At 37.3% G+C, this 22,011-nt stretch overlaps 1 protein-coding gene across 3 annotated transcripts; it reads left to right on the top strand.

Moving 5' to 3' along the window:
• The first annotated feature begins 7,977 nt into the window (after positions 1–7,977).
• On the top strand, positions 7,978–16,598 carry LOC109184182 (synaptotagmin-5-like). 3 transcript variants are annotated; one of them, XR_002054732.1, is made up of 15 exons: positions 7,979–8,650; positions 9,459–9,533; positions 9,633–9,740; positions 10,087–10,119; positions 10,220–10,309; positions 10,424–10,549; positions 10,836–10,979; positions 11,303–11,707; positions 12,435–12,566; positions 13,321–13,545; positions 13,663–13,938; positions 14,607–14,732; positions 15,100–15,405; positions 16,018–16,384; positions 16,419–16,598. XR_002054732.1 is itself a non-coding variant. In XM_019334232.1 (14 exons), the coding sequence occupies exons 1-14, from the start codon at positions 8,465–8,467 to the stop codon at positions 16,246–16,248; spliced, it is 2,463 nt and encodes an 820-aa protein (XP_019189777.1). In that variant the 5' UTR covers positions 7,978–8,464; the 3' UTR covers positions 16,249–16,598. The 3 variants fall into 3 exon arrangements, 2 of the variants coding, with proteins under 2 accessions (XP_019189777.1, XP_019189776.1); XM_019334232.1 differs by having other exon boundaries at positions 7,978–8,650; positions 11,303–11,712; positions 12,440–12,566; positions 16,018–16,598; XM_019334231.1 differs by having other exon boundaries at positions 16,018–16,598.
• Positions 16,599–22,011: the final 5,413 nt, after the last annotated feature.

Here is a 22,011-nt window from a genome sequence, read left to right on the forward strand (position 1 = left end):
TATATATATATATATATATGTATGTATGTATGAAAACCTGAGCATCTGCTATTTGAATTATATATATAGGGTTTCATTAAGGTGAGAATACCTCTTAACGTGAGAACATGCGGACTTCTTTAGTAATGCACGATGAGTTCTTCATGAATGCACAATAACTACTCCAGTTCCATGACTACTACATGAATGCACCTCATCTACTATATGAATGCATCAAAACTACTACATGAATGCACGAAAATTACTACATGGATGCACTGTGCATTCATGTAACAGTCACTGAGCTGGAGTAGTTATTGTGGATTAACTTACCGTGCATTACTGAAGAATTCTGCATGTTCTCACGTAAAGAGATGTTCTCAACTGAAAATAGATCTATACACACACACACACACTAGAAAGTAGTTTATCTTACTCATTTGAGTATGAGGCAGTTCGGATTGAACGTGATGGGTTTGACATATTTCAAAGAGTGTTAAATTAGAAAGAGACGTAAAGTGATTTTGAGATTCAAAAGAGTGATGATATTACTTCTGAAATCCAATTGTAGTATTTATAGAGATATATAAGGATACCAATTAACGATTAAGATCATTGTGGTCTAATCCAATGGTTGTAAACAAATTCTGTTAAGACTTATTTAAAGATGTGATATCTTTTATTGGAATACTAGTCTTTTCTATGCACGATGCGCAAAAACATATGCCCAATATTTATATTTTTAAAAATAATTAATAAATTTTTACTAGTTAATATCTAAGTGAATTAAAATTTATTTATTATATTAATCTAATATATAATGAATATATAATGTTTTACAAATATTCTTATAATTAAAGAATATAAGAAAAGATATGGTAGATGCATGTGTACGATAAAAGTAATGGAAAAGATAACGAAAGTTATAACGGTAAGGGTATTTTTGTCCAAAAAATTGTATAGTACAACTCCAAAGCACAATGTACAAAATGGTTATTAGCATTAAAAACATGGACATAAATGAAGGATATAACTTTGGTTGAGACTTATAATGTTTTTAGATGTGCCAAAGATATGCATACCAATTAACGGATAAGATCATTGTGATCTAATTCAACAATTGTAAACAATTCTGTTAAAACTTATTGAAAGATGTGATTTTTTTATTGGAATGTGTGAGCAAAAGATATGCATATATACCAATTAATGGTTAAGGTCATTATGATTTAATCCAACGATTTTAAGCAATTCTATTAAAGATTATAAAAACCAATGCATCTCCAACCAATTTATCATTCATCCCTTCACCATGTTCTTATGCATCCCTAAACATATGAACTAAAATATGAATTCCAACACTAGTAAATGTCTTATGCCATTTTCTTCATCCTCATTCGCTTCACCATCATTATCATCAACAAGGAATGAGTTTGATCTTGAAAGTGTAATACGAGCACAAACACAATTATTAACCAATACATATACTAATTAACCGCAACATTGTCATAGCTTCCCATATGAAAAATATGGATAATCAACCAAGGCATAGAGGATCGACTTTTGTTCATAAAGTGATTCTGTAATACCCCCAATTTTAGGCAACAATTTAAAGCTTAAGAAGTAAGGCAATCTAACCATTAAATTAAAATTGAGCGAAAGCTAACAGATAAGTACGGGAGTGTTATGCCACATCTATCTAATCTATAGATGCACAGGCTAGAACCAAATACCAAATATCCAAAATCCAATCATAAGTTAACAATCCACAAGTCTAAGGCTCACAGGCCACAAGTCTAAACTAAAGATAAGGAAAGCTACGCTAACTATGTCTTCATCTAGCGCGCTCTCAACGGTCTACTCAACACCTGAAAAACATAAGGGGTAGCACCTGTTAGCGAATAATGCTAAGTAACCCACCAATACTCGTTGAGTACATATAGTATAGATATAGAGAAATCACTTTGAGACATGAAATACATAATATATAGTCTTTTAAAACGAGGAATAAAAACATCATAAGATTCATCATGGAAAACTCTCAATCAATCGACCATCACACGATAAATCAAGAGATCAACACATCGATAGGAACAATGGGATCATCAACAACATATGATCATCAATATCAATCAAGGTAACATCATAACATGAAAGATAACATTAAAGCATGCTCATAAGTAATAGAAAGTCAAGAATCGCAATCAATGACAAGTTCCAACCTTATGTCCGGTTCCAACCTTATAACACCAGGCCAACCTTATCCCAGTTCCAACTTGTATCTCCAAGTGCCACCCTGTACACCAAGTCCAACCTTCTCCCTCCTGGAGCCATTGCTCCCCACCAATCATCCCGCCAAACAAAGACCACCGATCTCATAGACATACGCAATGTCATTAATATCATAATAATATTTATCACGTGATAGTATCCCACCAATCAAGTGAGCAAAGCTCAATATCAATACCACCAATCTCATATATAACAATCACATAGTCATTGACATAGAGGATTGAGGCTCATCAAAGCCCAATCAAGATCAATCAAACGTGTACAACATATGTACGCGATCACAACAAGGGATTCAATCGAAAGACTTTACGAAGAGATACGAAAGGAACATTCAAGGCAATAACACAATAACAATAGGCTTTAATCCAAAGATTACAATGATTGGTGAACAGAAGTACCAATCTTCATCGAGAATGAATGGGCAAGCACATACTAGTACCAACAACATCGTAGCTAGCATGCAAATTAATAGAATAGGCATAACGGTTCAAACGAACATCAAAGACTTCACATTAATCCAATGAATCACAAAGTTGGACCTTAATCATGATTCAAGACTCATAATCCTATCATAGATACTTAGGACACTGTTCTAGACGTATGAAACATCAAAGGAGACACACAATTACATAACGGTTCAACAAAACGAAGGTCAAAGCACAACGTACCAGTGGGTGGACAACCTCCCGCCACCCCTACCCACCTGTACCAGCGGGTGGAACCACGGGTGGACAACCACCCGCGGTCCCCCCGCCACAAACCACCACGTTCCCCGCGGGTGGAACGACGGGTGGATAACCCCTCGTTGTTCCTCTCGCGGGTACATACCTGCGAAAATCATTCCCCTTCGGGGGAAATTGCCAACAAGACTAAGTTCAAGTCCAAAACACCCAAAATCTCACATCAATCATCAAAGGAACTTGAACAACAAGAATAGCTCAAAGAATAGCATTTATGAACCCTAGATACAAGCTCTAAACATGCATAAACACAAGAATATGCATCATTTCACTCATGAATGTCAAAAACATCAATAGAACATCAAGAATCATCACGGCAAGTATAAAATAGGTTTTGTAGAGCATGTGTTACCTCTTGTAGCCTAAGGGCACTTTCTTCAACCTCTAACCTTCCTCTTTGAACTCTTCTACCACAAGGTCTTTCCAACACAAACCAAAAACCACACAAACAACCAAAACTTAGATAAAGATAAGGAAAAACCAACTAAAAACACTATTTAAGCTCAAGCCTTACCCTTCCTAGGGTCTTGGTGGAGGAAAGTTGGGATCTTGGAGGATTTCTTGCAAGATTGGGGAGAGGTTTTGGTTTAGCTTCGAGAAGAAACTAAGACTTTAGAGAGAAGGTAGAGAGTATGCATTTCTTTCTTAATGTGGAATATGTAAGGGTAGTGGTGTTAGGGTAAAATCTTGGGTACCAAGTAAGAATTGAAAGGACTAGAATAACCTCCCTTATATTCTCAAAAAGGTTAGGAAGACATCAAAGGTTAGGTACAAGACATAAAGCTCGATGTCTTTCTCTTTCAGTAACTCAATTGACCATTGAATTTGGTCAATTTAAGTCCTCCGATTATTTAATTAAGAAATTAGGAAGGGATTTTGCAAAGCAAGTTTAGAATTAATTAAATAATTAATTCTGTTTAAGGGGTAAGTTTTCGGGGTGTCACAAATTCACCGTGATCGTGAAGAAGCAGATAGAAGATTATGAAGTGATTATTTTTCAGAGTATCCAAACTATTCTGAAACAATATTTCGTAGACGATTTCGAATGAGTCAAAATTTGTTCTTACAAATTGCCAACGTTGTTGAAGGTCACGGCAACTAATTTGTGCAATGGAAGGATATAGTTGATATATTAGGCTTGTCTACTTTACAAAAAGTAAAAAAACACCATTTTAAATTTTGGCGTATGAAGTACCAGCATATGCAATAGATGAATATATTCAAATTGGATAATCAACTGCAATTGAAAGTTTGAAGAGATTCTGTTGAGCAATTGTAGAGGTCTTTGGGAGCGTTATCTAAGAGCATATGATGCTAATGATGTTGCAAGACTGCTTCAAATTGGCAAAAAAAAACATGGTTTTTCAATGATGCTCGGGAGTTTAGATTGTATGCACTAGACCTAGAGTCGTCAAAATGGGCATAGCCCGTTGCTTTAAATTTTATAGCACGTATTAAAAGTCCGCCTCGCCAAATAGCAGGCTTTGTGGGTCGACGGGGCCTGCCAAGCCCGCCTAGTATGTATACATTATTAATTTTAGTGTATATGCATACACCATTTTATATAATAAGTGTATATATATATATATATATATATATATATATATATATATATATATATATATATATATATATATATATATATATATATATATATATATATATATATATAGGGAAAATAACACTTTTAGCCACTGAATTATTGCACTTTTAGAAATTTGGTCCTTGTTAATTGATTTGAACAGATTTAGTCCCTTAATTTTTCATTATTTTGCACTTTTAGTCCCTCTTGTTATATAGTTATCAAATTTCACTAGCAAACTCTTTTTTATGAGGTTATTTTTGTCATTTAAAATCAATATACATGGTTAAAGTTTCACTCTCTTCATGAAAATATTATTTTTAATAGTGAATATTAATTCTAAATAATAAAAATAACTTCATATGTTAATGTATTTTGACAATTATATAACACTAGGGACTAAAACTGCAATATTATAAATAATTGAGGGGCTAAATTTGTTTAATTAACTTACAATGACCAAATTTTTAAAAGTGAAACAATTCAGGAGTCACATTTATCTATATAGATATATGTTTGTTTATTTATTTATACTGAAAAAAGTGTATTAGTAATTAGTAAATTATATTGTATAAATTATTTGTTATTGACTTATGGATGAACATATTATGTATTTGATTATTTATTAGGACTTAATATTACATTAGTTATTATTGTATTTAATAAATTACAAATGCATTAATATATGTTTAAACTATCCAAATTATTTTAGTACACACTTATTAAAATTTTTATATTAATTTGTATTTAAATTTTAAAAATTTAAAATTTGGTGGGCCCAAGGCGGGGCGGGGCGCCGTATGATTTGTAGGCTTTTTAGCCTGCCCCGCCATATGGTGGGCTTTGGCAGGCCCACCCTGCCAGCCCGTTTCGACAATTCTAATTGGACCTAGAAAAATTACCCAACTACTTGGGCTGGACAATATTTTGGGTGTAATAGAAAGCTAATGAGGCTGTAGCTGATTATGATTTATGGATTTATCATGCACATTTTGGTTTGTCAAGGTCGAATAATGATATTAATGTGTTGGATGTATCTCATTTGTTTGCAAACCTTGCAAACGGTATAACACCACCTTATCATTACGTTATTCAATGACAAGAGTACAATACATGATATTATTTTGCTAATGATATATATTCGAAATGGTCAACATTGGTACAAACTATTCATGAATCTCGAGGGCCAAAGAAAAATAAAGTTATTTGCAATGATGCAAGAATCATGTAGAAAAAATGTAGAACATGCATTTGGGATTCTCCAATAACAATTTGCAATAGTTAAAGGACTGGCAAGTTTTTGGGATAAACATGCATTGCATGCTATACTGTCATCGTGCATTATAATGCACAATATGATCATTGAGGATGAACGTGATGAGCAAACAAAGGGGAGGGAAGCACCAACTTCTGAAGTTGGTATAGCTAGAGATGATAAAACTCTATTTCAAGAAGAGTTAATTCTAGCAATGGTCCTCCAACTACGTTGAATTTCCACAATTGGTCCTCGACTTTTAATTTGGACAATTTAGACACTTGACTTTCAAATTCTTTCCAATGTTGGTCCTTCCGTCACAAGCTGGTTAAGTGGACGTCAAATAGAGGGGCAAAACAGTCCTTTAACATACTAAATGTATAATTATCCTCTTTATACGTCAAATAAATCAAAATCTCCAAACTTCCCCACCTAGTATTTTTCGACAAACCACTGCCCCCATGCCGGCAACCACCATGTGGGCGGATTCTCTGGCACCGAGTAGCAACAACACATTCTGGATGCTGTCATTCACCTCCGGCGACAATGGCGAGAGTGGCAAAGCCCTCCCCGCCGCAACGGAGAGCACTTTCGACGACGCCCCATCAGAGACCCAAATGTATGTGGCCGTTTTCTAACAATAATTCAAACCAAACTCTCCAGTCCCACTTACAGTTCACGTCGTGCTTCAATATCTTGGCGAGCCTCGATTTCCACGGCGGCAAAGGCCCTCTTCCGCTGTCGCACCATCTCGACCTAGGAATGTCGGACGGTAACTTAGGCAATGTTAGCAGCTTTCGAAAATGCATATTCACGAACACGAAATGGCCTGGATATGAATTTAGTCGAACAACAACAAATTCGAACCAGATTCTAGTGAATCAGCTTGCCGATAAACTGGATCTGGTTCTCGAATTCCCAAAACTGATGCAGGTCGCTCTCGTCTATGCGGCGGACGGCCAAGGTGCTATCGTCCAACACCATCTTGTACATTATGTTGGAGCCGCTATCACCTAGAATGTACGCCGACGCTTTGAGCAGAGTCTCTAATTCCAACTCTTTCTCGCCATCCACCGTCACCAATTCCCCTGTTTTCTGGGCCGCTAGCGCATGACCCTTCTCCGGCTCCTCGCTTTTGTCGAACGGGTGGAACACATAGTCGCCGACAAGGGAGCCGTTGAGATATTTCGGCGCCTTGGTCAAAGAACAAAGTGTATACATAATGGATTTTGGGATTTTGTTATTCTGATGTATGTCAAGTATACAAGGAAGGGAGAAAGACATTAAGTACTTGAAAGGACTACTTTACCCCTTAATTTAACGTCCACTTAACTTTCATTTGACGGAATGACCAACATTGGAAAGAATTCGAAAGTCAAGTGTCTAAATTATCCAAATTAAAAGTCGGGGACCAATTGTAGAAAATCAACATAATTAGAGGATCATTGTTGAAGTTAACTCATTTCAAGAATTTTTACTTGGCATTAACAAATTAAATATAAAGAAGCTCATTATGCACTCCGCAATGTATTGATTGAGCATTTGTGAGAACGATATAGTAATTTTGATAATTAAATGTAATATATGTTTTATGCTATATTATTATTGCAGAATAAAATGAATTTTAAAAATAATGTTAAATTAGTTTTTTTTTTTTAAAAATTAATGTTAAATTGTACTAAAATATTACTATTTACATCACAAATTATATTTTATATTAAACTAATTAAATTCGAACTAATAAAGTTTTAAATTTTGAGAAACCAAATTATTTTAGTAATAGAGTAACATTTGGTATAGGAATATGGTGTGCTGGGTTGGTGATAAGTAAAATTTGGTGTAACAATATTCTTTTTTATGTGACATTTGGGGGAGAGTTTTGATATTTTAGTGTAAATTGGGTTTGAGATGGCAATTAAAGTGCAGAAAATTACAAAATGGCAAACCAAATTAAAAAAATAAAAATTTGAAATTAATTAATACAATTAAAATGCATAAAATTACAAAAAGGCAACACATATTAAAAAAAAAAACTTGAAATTAATTTATAAATAAAGGAAAGTAGAAAACGTGTTCAAAGTCTTAAAAAAATACGGAGTAGACAAGTAAGACAACATGTTCAAAATAAGGGTGCTTTCCTTCTTCTCGATAATCAATGGCTTCATGCCAATCAAGTTTTATCCCTAAACCTAAATGTTGGAAAAGTAAATTTGCAGTGGCGCCTGCCCTGTAAGCGTGTATACTTTTTGAAAGGTATCCCTCCGACAGCGCATAACTATAACTAACAATTGTTGTGTCCATTTCCGTAACCTGAAAATTTGAAAAATGTACTAACTCCTACGGATTTGTCTTGTTTTGTTGACTCCGTCTTTTCTCGTACCCTCTCTCCAATCTCGCCGTCAATGGGAATGGCTGCAAAGCGTATTGTAATTCCGTTTTGAGTTGTGGGTCTACGGATGATGCTTGATCATTTGAAATTTTGAAAAAGTTCGAGTCTTTGGGAATTGGGTGTTCTTGTTTTTATGAAACGGAGGATTGAAACGAAGTGTGAGCGTTGAGAAATTTGGGTTCATTGAGTATCTTCTGAATTGAATTAGTGGGGCTTAAAATTAATTAGAAATGGGGAAGAGAAGGAAGAGTTTTAGTGTGAGTGAAGCTATGGAGTCCTTGAATAATTTGATGGCAGAAAAGCCTCTTCTTCCTGTCCTGGTTCTGTTGTTCTTAATGGTTTGGGGAATTGAGAAGTGGTTTTTCAACCTCTCAAATTGGGTTCCTCTTGCTTTTGCTGTCTGGGCTGCTTTTCAGGTATGATTTATTTTCCAGTCAAATTTTATATGAAGTAGATCATGGAACTGCATATAGGTTTCTATGTACTTTATTCTCACCTTTATATTTCATATATCATACAAAGCTTCAATCTTTGGTTTACTGCATAGAGTTCAATCAATATGATTTTACCATTCTGGTGAGTGATTTGTTTTTCAAATATGGCATTCTAGAGATTGCTCATAAATCCATTGAAACTGTCTGTTTTCAATGAGAGTTCATTCTTTAACCATCTGACTCTCTCTCAGTTGGCTTGTCTGTAATTTGATTCTTTCTTGATCCTCTGGCCCCCAAGCTCCCATTAGACACTAATGTGCTGTATCACATAAATGTTGTAATGAAGAGTAAGCGAGGAATTTTCTGAGTAAAACTCTAATTTTAGTTAATAGGCCAATATTTATATTCTATTATGGTTCTTTTTGTTTGTCTTACCTTCCCTCCACCTGCTGAAAAAAGGAATAAAAATATTCTCAAAATTTACTTTCGTTATTCAGAAAGTTGCAGCAGCAGTTTGCCAGTTTAGGTTGTTTAGTGTCGAGTTTCTCAGGCAGAAAAATTATCACTTCCCTTGTACTATGTTCTTGCTACCTCTTAAACTGGCACCGATCAAAAATCTGTATAATATATTATGAACAACAAATTTTCTAGAATTGGTATAAGTGGCTTGGTCATTCTCTAGGAGTTCATAATGCAGTGCCACATGTAAGGAAACCAAAGTACGTTAGGTCCTCACAAAAATTATTATTTTCCCGTGATAACATAAGATGCCCACATTATGTATTTGCAGTACACACGTTATCAACGCCACATCCTTACAGAAGACTTGAATAAGAAATGGATGCAAACATTGCTGCAAAATTCAGTAAATTTCATCTCAATTTCTTCCTTTCATTTTTGAAATATCATCTTGGAATGAGGATCAGTAATCTTCTTTTTTCGCTTTATTTTCATACAATTACAGCAAGCTACACCTTTGGAACAATGTGAGTGGCTAAACAAGCTACTATTGGAAATTTGGCAGAACTACATCGGCAAAAGGATGTCTTTGAGGTTCTCTTACATGATTGAGGTGAATTCTGCAATCTATTTTCAGTATATATAATTGTTTCATAAAATAAGATTCTTAACTTCCGGTGACCCATATATGAGCAAGAAAATATCTATTTTCAGTCCCAAAATTAAATCTTCTTCCTGTTTGTTTGCTACCTTTGACTATGTAGATGCCTTTTGCCATGTTTTACTTTTTATTTTTATTTTCTCACCACATAAGTATATTCTCCTTCACTCTATATATTATGTATAATAAAATGAAACATTCATAATAACTTGATTCACCTCTGGTTCTGATATTTATGGGCATTAACTAAAAGAGCTGTCTTTTTATTTTTATTTTTATTTTTTTCCCTGTGTTGCAGAGACGTTTGAAGCATCGGAAACCGAGGATCATTGTAAGTTTCATTCTGTGCCCCATGTGAAATGGGTAATGACCATGAATTACTAGAACCATTAGAGTTTGCCACGAATCATTAGCTTTATTCATGCGTGTAGGAAAAGATTGAATTACAAGAATTTTCACTTGGTTCTCGTCCTCCAATCCTGGGGATTCACGGAATCAGGTGGTCAACATCAGGTGATCAGGTTTGATTTTTCATTATTTCCTTGGAAATTATATTTTATACTTTTCTTTCGTTTATCTTTATATTTCGGAAATAGGGAATAGATAAGAATACTGACACTTCCCTCTTTCAACAGCGAATCTTGCATATGGGCTTTGATTGGGACACTGATGATATTAGTGTATTGTTGCTGGCTAAGCTGGGAAAGCCATTGATGGGAACTGCACGGATAGTGATTAACAGCCTACACATCAAGGGTGATGTATGTGACATTCTCGCTTTCTACCCTTTTACAAGAAATTAACTTCGAAACTAAAGTTCCTGAGATAAAAAAAATATTTGAAAACTATCATTATCACATTGCAAGATTACATAAGGAGAGATACCATAACTGTTTTTGGCAGATAGTCTCTATTACCTTATGGCATGTGCAAATACTTAATTCACTTTTTTCTTTTTCCTTTTCGTTGAGCCTATGGTTTTCCACCTTTAGCTCAGCTATATGATTTGTTCTGCCAAATAACAGTTTGACAATCTACACCATACAGCTTCAATTTATTCCAGTTCTTGATGGAAAGGCAATCTTATACTCTTTCATCTCAACTCCGGAAGTTAGGATTGGCATTGCATTTGGAAGTGGTGGAAGCCAGTTTCTTCCAGCAACAGAGGTGCCGGGTGTTTCTGCATGGCTGGTATACTTCTTTTTTTTTTTTTTTTTTTTGTGTAAACCACGCGGTGTTCCGGGTCTTTCTCCGTCTGTCTTACAGTCTGGGTCCACCCGATTAATCCCCGCTCGCTCCGAGAGGCACAGGAGCTGGCCCAGGGAGAATCGTCACTTGTGGGAATTGAACCCGGGTTATCCCGAAATTCTTCCCCACAAAGAGAGCTCATTTGCCACTTGAGCTACCCCAATGGGTTATGGCTGGTATAGTTCTGAATTAGCAAAAGAGGGGCTCACCTTCTTCGTACTAAAAGGGCTATTTATCAAGTTTGTGCACATCTTTTGGTCTTACAGGTTAAGGTTGTAACGGATCTGTTAGTTAAAAGGATGGTTGAACCTCGACGCAATTGTTTAGCTTTACCTGCCGTGAACTTAGAGAAAAAAGCTGTTGGCGGTGTATTATCTGTCACCGTAATATCAGCAAGCCAAATATCGAGGGGTATTTCCAGGAAACAACAGAGCCCAGTTGCAGATGATTGTACAGATGATCTTCTTGATTATATAGATCTACGTACATTTGTGGAGGTTGAACTCGAGGAGTTAAGTAGAAAAACCGATGTCAGACCAGGTTCATGCCCTAGATGGGACTCGAAATTCAATATGACTCTACACGATGACACGGGAATCCTTAGGTTCAATCTATATGAATGTACTCCTGGCAGTGTGAAGTGCGATTATCTAACTAGCTGTGAGATTAAGGTAAAGCTAACTTGTATCAGCTTTCTCCAAATTACTGTTATCTTAGCTGTGAATTTCTAGACGTTGCCGAAGGTCAAAGCTATATTGCCCTTTTCAGTTAGAATTATAATGACTTTTCTTTATAATATCTGGCCATTAAGGATGTGTATAATTTATTTAGGGAAAACGGTCAAATAGGCTTCTAAACTTTATTCGAAAAGTCAATTAGGCCCCTGAACTTTTTAAAAAGTGCAATTAAGTCCATCAAATATTATTTTGGGGCATTGAAGCCCAAAAACCGGTTAGTGACCTGCTATTACAGGTCACTAGGGTTCCGGCAACAATTCGGCCATCTCCGAACACCGGCAACTGTTCGGCTGTCGCCAGTCGTCGGTTTTAGTGCTCGGAAATGGCTGAATGGTCGCCGGAAACCTAGTGACCTATAATAGCAGGTCACTAACCGGTTTTTGGGCTTCAATGCCCCTAAATAACATGTTGATGAACTTAATTGCATTTTTTAAAAAGTTCAGGGGCCTAATTGACTTTTCGAATAAAGTTTAGGGGTCTATTTGACCTTTTTCCCATTTATTTATATATACGAAATATATGTATGTCTATTGGCAAACCTGTAAAAAATTAGCATGTCTATATATACACCCATATTGCAGCCTTCTTCCATAAGTAGCCTAAATCTACAAGATTGTTTCTACATATCATTTAACGTGGATTTTATTGACCGATGAAACAGGTGAGATATGTTGCGGATGATTCGACGATATTTTGGGCAGCTGATGGTGAGTCTGCAATCACTAGGCAAGCTGAGTTTTGTGGCAAGGAAATTGAAATGGTGGTTCCCTTTGAGGGGGTTAATTCAGGGGAGGTAGGAATGACAATTCGTAGTAATGTTGATTTTTCTGCAAGATGAAATAATCTTATACTTCTAGTTTCATTTTTCAGTTGCGTTCTTGTCTTGATTTCAAGTTTCCATGTCAGTAAAGATGATTTTTTGGTATATTTGATTCAGACGGGGGTCATTGAATTTGAACCTAAAGGAATGTAGCTTACCGCCAAACTACTTAACTATACCTTGAATTCCAATGAGAATTAGATGATAATGTAGTGTTATTATGGAAAATTCACTATATTCTAAACCCATTCTACTAGACTGAAATAGTGCAATATTTTTCGCTTTAATGCACAAGTGGACTTTTTTTTTTTTTGGTCAGACCACGAGGTGTCCTGAGCAAGCCCTAACTATAGGAGGCCCCTTTAAGCCCGTACCATACTCAGACTAATCCCATCCCCGTTCGCACCGGCACGGCCCAATTAAGGGGCCAAGTGCTGGCCAGATTGGTTTTTCCATACGAGAGGGGGTTCAAACTCCCGACCTCTCTTAAGGGACGAGAGTGCACGACTATTCACGCCAACCAAACTTTAGTACTAAAATATGGATATTAGCATATTTCTATCACTCTCAGAAGTTTCCTGTCCTGTTTTCATTTGGAAGTGTCGATTGCAAAATACGTAAATACATACATTTTCTTTGTCTGGTTATATCTTTTAGCTTTCATGTAATGAACAGATGGATTTTAGTTGGTGATAAATAATTAAATTTTATTGTATGACTATTGCAGTTGTCGATAAAACTTGCCTTGAAAGAATGGCAATTTTCTGATGGATCTCACACCACAAGAATTCCCCAACTTGGTTCTCTACAATCAATCAATGGCTCATCCAACTTTCTTTCAAACACCGGTAGAAAAATTTATGTTACTGTGATCGAAGGAAAAAACCTTCCCTCGAAAGATCGACATGGCAAGTCTGGCTCTGGAACCTATGCCAAGCTGCAGTACGGGAAGGTATTGATCCTCTATCAATGTTTCGGTTTTGAGTTTCTCTTTTTGATAACCTTGAATAGTACTTGATTCCGGAACATAAGTTGACTATATCTTTGGTTATGCAAAACATTTTTTTAGGGTCTAAAAAGAACTAGAACTGCCCCACATACTTCAGATCCAGAGTGGAATCAGAAGTTTGAATTTGATGAAATTGGCGGTGGTGAATATTTGAAGATAAGGTGTTTCATTGAAGAAAGGTTTAGTGACGAGAATATTGGTTGTGCACGAGTGAACTTAGAAGGACTCGTAGAAGGGTCTCCAAAGGACGTTTGGATTCCCCTTGAAAAGGTTAATTCTGGAGAACTGCGACTTCACATAGAAGCCATGCGAGTTGATGATTATGATGGATCCAAGGTATGCTCTACAATAGTTATTAGTTTCACTAAATTGAATGCTTAAAATTGTTCGTAGGTGTACGAATGTGAAGAAAAGGTTTCTGAATGAGTGAACAGAGAGGAGAACACACAGCCATATATAAACATGCTAGAAGATTCTCTCTTATTTTATCAATGTGGGACTCTTAACACTCTCCTTCAAGTGGACAACCGAGCCATTTTGAATCTAACCGGTTGATCACTTGAAATTGGACCGGACCCTGGTACCATGGTATAATCTTAGATTGGGCTATAATGCACATGGCAAAACCACACTAAAAGATTGAATCCAACTCATTAGCTAATCTAACCCATGGCCTTATAAATCCATATATTCTCTCTTATTTTATCAATGTGGGACTCTTAACATCTAAGAAGGAAACAAGACAAATTATTTCCTTATGACCACCTACTCAAATCCGTAAAAATCTCCATGCTACCTAATATATATTCATTACATAACAGTAGTAGTAAAAGTAAAAAAACAAAAATGTAAAAGCTTTTGCTGCACTTTGATGTCAGTACTGAATGGCATAAGCTTATTAAGTGTCTTATATGTTCTCTTAAATTTCATAAAATACACAGTAAAAGACAAATTGTGTTTCTCTTTTGATTTGTTCTCTCTTTTCCTCTTTCTTTTTCCTTTAGGATCCACGAAACGGCTGGATTGAACTTACTCTCATTGAGGGAAAAGACCTTATTGCCGCTGATATCAGAGGAACAAGTGATCCATATGTGAGGGTACAGTATGGAAATCTGAAGAGAAAAACAAAGGTTAGCCTGATTTGTGTATAATTAACATAACTTTTGTGTACAATGATCGTGTGGCACATAATCACTAATGCTATGAGTGCTGCTGTCAATCGGTGCTATGGAAAGAGTCTTTTTTTTTCCCCGAAACTATACTTTTTCGCCACATTTGGATCATAAATGGAATGTCTATTAGGAACAATCGCTTTAGTTTTTTAGACTGATTTGAATCCGGGTCTTCCAAAATACTGTTATTGGATATCATCATTTTAGCAAGTCCAGAATAACGTACTTTTTTGAAGTATGTTCACATGTTTGCTAATAGAAGAAGATTTTTCAAGAATAGTTTTCTCAGATAATTATGTATTTCATGCCCTACTTTGTTGTGCAGGTTATGTATAAAACTCTGAATCCACAGTGGCACCAGACCTTAGAATTTCCTGATGATGGTAGTCCACTGACATTGCATGTGAAGGACCATAATGCTTTGTTACCAGAATCGAGCATAGGCGATTGTGTCGTAGAATATCAAAGGTTTCCTCGAAATCAAATGTTTGACAAGTGGATTCCCCTTCAAGGCGTGAGAAGAGGAGAGATTCATATTCAAATCACGCGCAAAGCTCCAGACACAGAAAAGAAACCAAGCCTGGACGCTGTGTCTTCGGTAGCTAAAGCACGACATGGCATTTCTCAGCAGGTAATTGTAACTCTATGAATTGAAAGATATGCCCCGTCTCAACTAAAACGTTGTTAAGAGTCCCGCATGATAAAATAAGAGAGAACATATGAGTTTATAAGGCCATGGGTTAGACTAGCTAATTGGTTGGATTCAATCTTTTAGTGTGGTTTGGTCTATGTGCATTATAGCCCGATTGGATGTAGTGATCCTGGCCCAGTCTTAATTTATAACATGGTATCAAAGCCTGTTCGGTCCACTTGGGTGAGTATTGTGGTTTGACCCATGTGCATTATAGTCCAATCTTAATTTATAACAAATATTTATGTTTAGTGTTGTAAAAATCAGCCTAGGCGGCCGCCTAGGCGCTAGGTGCCCCTAAGCTGAGGCGAAAAGGGGTGTAAGCGGTTGCTCGTCGATCGACCAACTAGGTGACCGAGTCATCTGAAACTTTTTTTTTAATGGTTTTTCCGCTCAAAACGACGTCATTTTGAGCGGATTTTTTTAAAGCGGCGCCCGACTAGCACCTAGCGCCTTTTGCAGCATTGTAATTATGTTTCATACTTCGTCCTACGCATCATTTATGTACAAGTTCAGAAGCAACAACCTTTTTTTTTTGTCATTATTGATCAGATGAAGCAAATGATGATCAAGCTTCAGTCCTTAGTGGATGACAATGACCAAGAAGGACTCTCGACATCATTGCACGAGCTAGAAAGCCTCCACGAAACCCAAGAAGACTTCATGCTCCAGCTGGAGACCGAGCAGGGGCTTCTACTAAACAAGATAAACGAACTCGGGCAGGAAATCTTTAACTCCTCGTCGTCACCAAATAACTTGGGTAGAAAATCTACATTTCCTTGACAGATGCAACTGCTTCTTCATCAGTGCTCCTCTTTCTCGTGCATTAAGTGTTCTTCTCACACGTAATTCATTACCGGTGGATGGATTACAGAATCCAGAAACTGCAATTTGTTGTCTTGTAATTTGTATAGTGAATATTGATGGAGAAACAGTACTGTTATACAGCCAGAAATGAAGCTGTGGCTTTCAATATAGTGCAAGTGTGTGTAGGCTTATTTAGTTGGCAATCATATAGTGAAAATAACATGTTTACATGTTTATATGTTGAATGTAAGCAAGATTGAGTGATGGATATATGATTTAATGATATGAATGCAATAGTATATTCTTTTTTTTTTGGGTATTTTAAAGATATGATTTTATTGTGTTAGTATACCTTGAGAAGTGATTTTTTTTTTTTCTTTTGAAATTATGAGTGATGGATTTAATCAACCCGGGTGGCCGGAATTAACAAACCCGATAATAATTAAAGAATAGGAGAAGTAAACGAATAATAATATGAAAAGACAAGGTATGTGAGTCACAGAGATTGTATTAATAGTAGATAATGAGATTACATGATGATAGTAGATAATAATAAGACAAGGATGAAGATGAAGATGTCCCAAATGAGGACAAATGGTGCTTATTAAAGTATAATAAGTCTAACCTACTCTATGAAAATAGCATGACCTATGAGAATAGGTATTCGCCCAACTGCCCTTAGAGGCTGACCTTGGAGCCAACCCTAGAGGCCGACGCCGAAGGCTGACCATGGAAGATGACCTTGCCGGTCAAGCCTCTGCGTGGCTTCTGCCTCTAATGTCATAGCGGACCACAGTGATTGAACCCGAGTCATGGCTGACCTTGTGGTCGGCTTTGTCCACCTTGGGCCGACCTTGCTCGGGTCGACTCTCCATCTTCCTTCAGGTCAATTTTCTTGTCATGTCTGCAAGTTGTAACTTGCTATATGGATAGGCCCAGTGTTACAAAAATCCCGCGACGCTAGGCGCTAGCCGGCCGCCTAGCGTATCACCATAATCAGTGGTCTAGCTGACCAACTAGGCCGTCTAAGCACGCCTAGGCTTCCTAGGCGCCAACTAGGCCTTCTAGGCACCGACTAGGTCGCCTAGTCGGCTGATTAGCTATTGTTCCCTTCTTTTTTAAATGAGTTATTTTACTCAATAAGACATCATTTTGAGCGAAATAACCCTAAAGTGTTCAAACTCTAGCTTTTTTAGGTTAATATTTAATATTTTAGTATTAACTATTAAAGTATTAAATAGTTTATAATTATCAAGTCTTAAAAAATTAAATAATTTTAAACAAACTTTTAAAAAATAAAAAATACACGAGCTCCTAGGTGCCAATTAATCGCCGCCTAAGCGCACTAGGCGCTAGGAGTGCCTAGAGATTTTTTCAACCATGGGCAGACCTAAGAAATACTAGCCATGTAATTGCTTGTTAGATTTTTTTGACATAGAAAAGTAACTCACTCTAAGATAGCCTTTCGTAGCCAAAGGCTCCATTTGGCATACTTAGCTTATAAGTCAGCTTAATGCTGAAAGTTAAAAAGTTAATAATTACCAGCTTATTTTGAAACACTATTTAGGGTGTCGTCTCAAAATAAGTTATTATTTTAAACTTTTCATATTTTACCATACAGAATTATAACTTATTTGTATAAGCTCTAACAGGCATAGCCTTAGTGGAAATTGAAAATTATTATCATGTTTAATACAACCTTTGGATAGGATTCGTTTCCCAAGGTAACGAGGAATGTAAAAAAATTTATCAAATTACATATTTATTATTTTTAACACTAAGTATAAAGTATTTTCCCCTCTAGGCTCTAGGAAGTACATACCGCTACTTTACTAAAGATAACACATTATTGAAAAGAAAATAAAAATATATATAGTTATGTTTGTAATTTGTGTTTTTTTTTTTTTTTGCAATATATATATATATATATATATATATATATATATATATATATATATATATATATATATATATATATATATATACACACACACACATGCAGACAGAATGACGTATGCAGTATGTATACATATAATGTATTTTATAGGAAAATTCTTTGTGGTAAACAACTTTCCGAACGTGTCTAATTACCGCTAACGTTCTGACCTCCTTATTAATGAACTCATGCCTGTCAGAGGATAGATGCCTCTGTTTTTGTTTGACAGGCTTCATGGTCGGGTTCACGGCCAACCGATGACATATAACGGACCGGTCGATCCCGGACATATCTTTCGGGCCCCATGCAAAAATGTGCATGTACTCTCGCAAAACTGACAGGACCGAGCTCCTTAGCTCGGGACTAAGTGACCTTCCGAGCTTGATCTTCCTCTCGGGGAAGCTCTCGTCTAACGGGAGTTCTTCAACCTCTTCGGACAGCTTAAGCTGTTCTTTCCTTTCTTCATCTCTTCTCTTAGTGACCGTTTTAATCCGAGATGTTCCGGCCTCTTGGTTCTGTACAGATTTCACGTAACACCTTCTAGCGGACCGAACATCTCCTCTTAAGACTCCCACGCCTTCTAGGGTCTGAAACTTCATACACAGTTGGGGCATTGAGATGACCGCGGTAATCTGTGTGATACCTGGTCGGCCTAGAATAACATTGTGAATGCAGTCGAGATTAACAACCACGAACTCCATCTCGACCTTTAGTATGTAGGGGTGGGTGCCGACCTCTACGGGCAATCGGATGATTCCCTCTAGATGATCATATCACCCGTGAATCCTGACAAGGGAGTCCGGACGGGTTTCATCATGATCGAATTGTGCTTTAACTTCTTGAAGACATCCATATACAACATGTTCACACTACTGCCCGTGTCGCCATTACCCTCTGCACATCAATGCCCATGATGTCGACATTGACGACCAGGGCTTCGGCGTTGTGGTCGGGGTCCGCAGGCAGGTCATCATTTGTGAACATGATCGGCTTGACTCTTACTTTTTTTTCTCTCTCCACTCGGAGTCGATAAGTTCGACCTGCAAGTCATGAGACCACTAGTGTCTCTCTTCCGAGTTGTCTCCCCCTTTTGACCCGCCAAAGATCATGTGGATCACCGGCTTGGAATTGGTTGGCGGGGGCTTGTGGTCTTGCTCGGGTTCCCGGTCCCTTTTGTCTTTGTCTAGCCTCTGAAAAATCTTCTTCCAGGACTTCTTACCCTTATTCTTCTTGGCGACGAACTGTGCCAACTCACCCGACTTCATCATGTCTTCAATCAGCCCCTTAAGGGTATTACATTCTTTGGTGTCATGGCCCCGATTTCGATGATAAGCGCAATACTTTGACTTATTCGGGCCATCCCGGGACAGTTCTAGCAATTGGACCAGATTGCAGGACTCTTGTTTTTTTCTCTCTCCGCTCGGAGTCGATAAATACGACTTGTAAGTCATGAGACCACTAGCGTCTCTCTTCCGAGCTGTCTCTCCCTTCTGACCCGTCAAAGATCACGTGGATCACCAGCTTGGAATTGGTTGGCGGGGGCTCGTGGTCTTGCTCAAGCTCTCGGTCCCTTGTGTCTTTGTCCGGCCTTTGAAAAATCTTCTTCCAGGACTTCTTGCTTTTGTTCTTCTTTGCGGCGAACTGCGCCAACTCACCTGACTTCAGCAGGTCTTCGATCAGCCCCTCAAGGGTATTACATTTGTGACACCCCGGAAATCAATACCTTAAACCCGAATTAATTACTTAATTAATTCCTATTTGCCTTACAATTCCTTCATAATTCCCATTGAATATAGTTAAGGGACCTAGTTTGACCAAATCCCTTAGCCTTCTAAATGTGACCAATGGGTTAGACCTTGTGCTTTATTCCTTATACACAAGCCTTTAATTAAAAGAATTTCTCCTAACTTGTTTGTGGGAAGGAGAGGTCCTTTTAGTCTTTTCACAAGTCCTAACTTGGAACCCAAGATATTTCCTAGACACATTCACCCTAGTCTTCCACACTTGGCCAAGGAAAAACCTCCCTCTCTACATTCTAGTTTATCCTCCAAGCTACCCTAAACCCTCTCATTCTACCAAGAAAACTCCTCACCTTATCCCCAAGGAAACCAAGCAAGATTTCACCTTTCACCATCTTCAAGCTTAGGAAGGGTAAGTTCTAGGCTTCTATAGTTTTATTTAATAGTTTTTCACCTTCTTTATCTAAGTCTTTTCTCTTTGCTTTGTGGGTTTTGGTTTGTGTACTGAAGATCACTTGGAAGAGGACCTTCAAGAAGGATTCTAGGAGTTTGGGAAGTGTTGATTAGGCTAAGAAGGTAACTCATGTCTTACAAAACCAATTTTCTCCTTGCTATGTATGTTTTCTTGTTGTTCTTGAGTGTGAAATGCATATTCTTGAGTATATGCTTTTGGTAGAACTTGTATCTAGGTTTTTGATGCTATTTGTTGAGCTATTTCTATGTATTAAAGTCCCACTTGTTGTCGATGTGAGTTTTGAAGTGTTTGGACTTGAAATTGTGCACTCTTGCAATTTTTCCCTGAAGTGGGAATTTCATCCCTGTTTCGGTACCAGCGGGTAGTTTGCCACCCGCTGGTACATGGCTGACATGTGGCGGGGGATCAACGGGTGGTTGACCACCCGTGGTACCACCCGCTGGTATGGGGGATGATTTTGGCATGTAGTTTGTATCCCGCCGAACCACCCACTGGTACGTCGGTGTTTGGCATCCATGTTGTTGATTCCTTGTGTACTTGTGCGTCTTGATTGATGTCTCGTAAATCTAGAGCGATGTATTAAGTATCCTTAGTAGGATTTGTGAGTCTTGAATCGTGTTTGTGATCCAACTTTTTGATTCGTTGGATTGAAGTGAAGTCTATGACGTACATATGAGCGTTTATGATTATCTTGTTGGTTTGCATGCTAGCTACGTTGTTTGTTGGTACTAGTATGTGTTTTTCCTCGTAATGACCTTGTTTATTCTTGATGATGAGGATTGGTAACTTGTGTTTTATCAATCGTTGTGGTCTCTTGATTTGAAATCTTTCGATATTGTGGCAATACCCTGGGAATGTCTCCTTCGTGTTCTTTCTTGAATTCCTTTGATTGAATCTGTCATTGTGAGCTTGTACAATCGTTGTACCTTATCTTGATTATTCATTGATTGGGCTATTGTTAAGCCTTGATTATCTATGTCGATGACTATGTGATTATGATTGTTATGAGATTGGCGGTAATGAGCTTTACTCCAAAAGTGAGATCGGCGGTATGTTATATCATGTTTATAAAAGCTGGCAGAGGAGCTTAGTCTCCATGGATGGTATAAGGTTGGACTGGTTGTACATGGTGGTCTCAGAGGTACAGGTCGAAACTGTTATAAGGATGGAGTAAAGGTTGGAACTTGGTCATTGATTGTGATTATTGTATCCCTCTTAATTATGATCTTACCCTTGTATGTGAGTGGTTGTTTATTGTTTACCTTTCTCCTCGATGGTTATCCTTGAATCCTTATCATTGTCTTATCAAGTTAATTCGGTTGGTTAGCCGTGTGTTGGTGGAATGAGTATATCCTTCGATGAGTCAATGCCATGATTTAAAAGCTAGTGTTGCTAAGACTATACTTATGTATTCCATAGTCTCAAAGCGGTTTTCTTATAAAATATATATTATGTATTTCAATGTGTTGGAGTGGGTTACTTAGCAATTTTCGCTAACGGTTGTTACACCATATGTTTTTCAGGTACAGAGTAGTTTGACCACGAGCACGCTAGATGAAGTCTTTGTTTAGACTAGCTTCCCTCCTCTC

This window comes from Ipomoea nil, unplaced genomic scaffold, assembly GCF_001879475.1.
Source record: "Ipomoea nil cultivar Tokyo-kokei standard unplaced genomic scaffold, Asagao_1.1 scaffold1250, whole genome shotgun sequence".
Taxonomy (NCBI): domain Eukaryota; kingdom Viridiplantae; phylum Streptophyta; class Magnoliopsida; order Solanales; family Convolvulaceae; genus Ipomoea; species Ipomoea nil.

Coding starts and splice junctions, on each gene's coding strand:
- LOC109184182 (XM_019334232.1), top strand. CDS start 8,465: ATGGGGAAGAGAAGGAAGAGTTTTAGTGTGAGTGAAGCTATGGAGTCC. Junction 11,713..12,439: donor AGCTGTGAGATTAAGGTAAA/GCTAACTTGTAT, acceptor GAAACAGGTGAG/ATATGTTGCGGATGATTCGA. Junction 12,567..13,320: donor AGGGGGTTAATTCAGGGGAG/GTAGGAATGACA, acceptor TGACTATTGCAG/TTGTCGATAAAACTTGCCTT.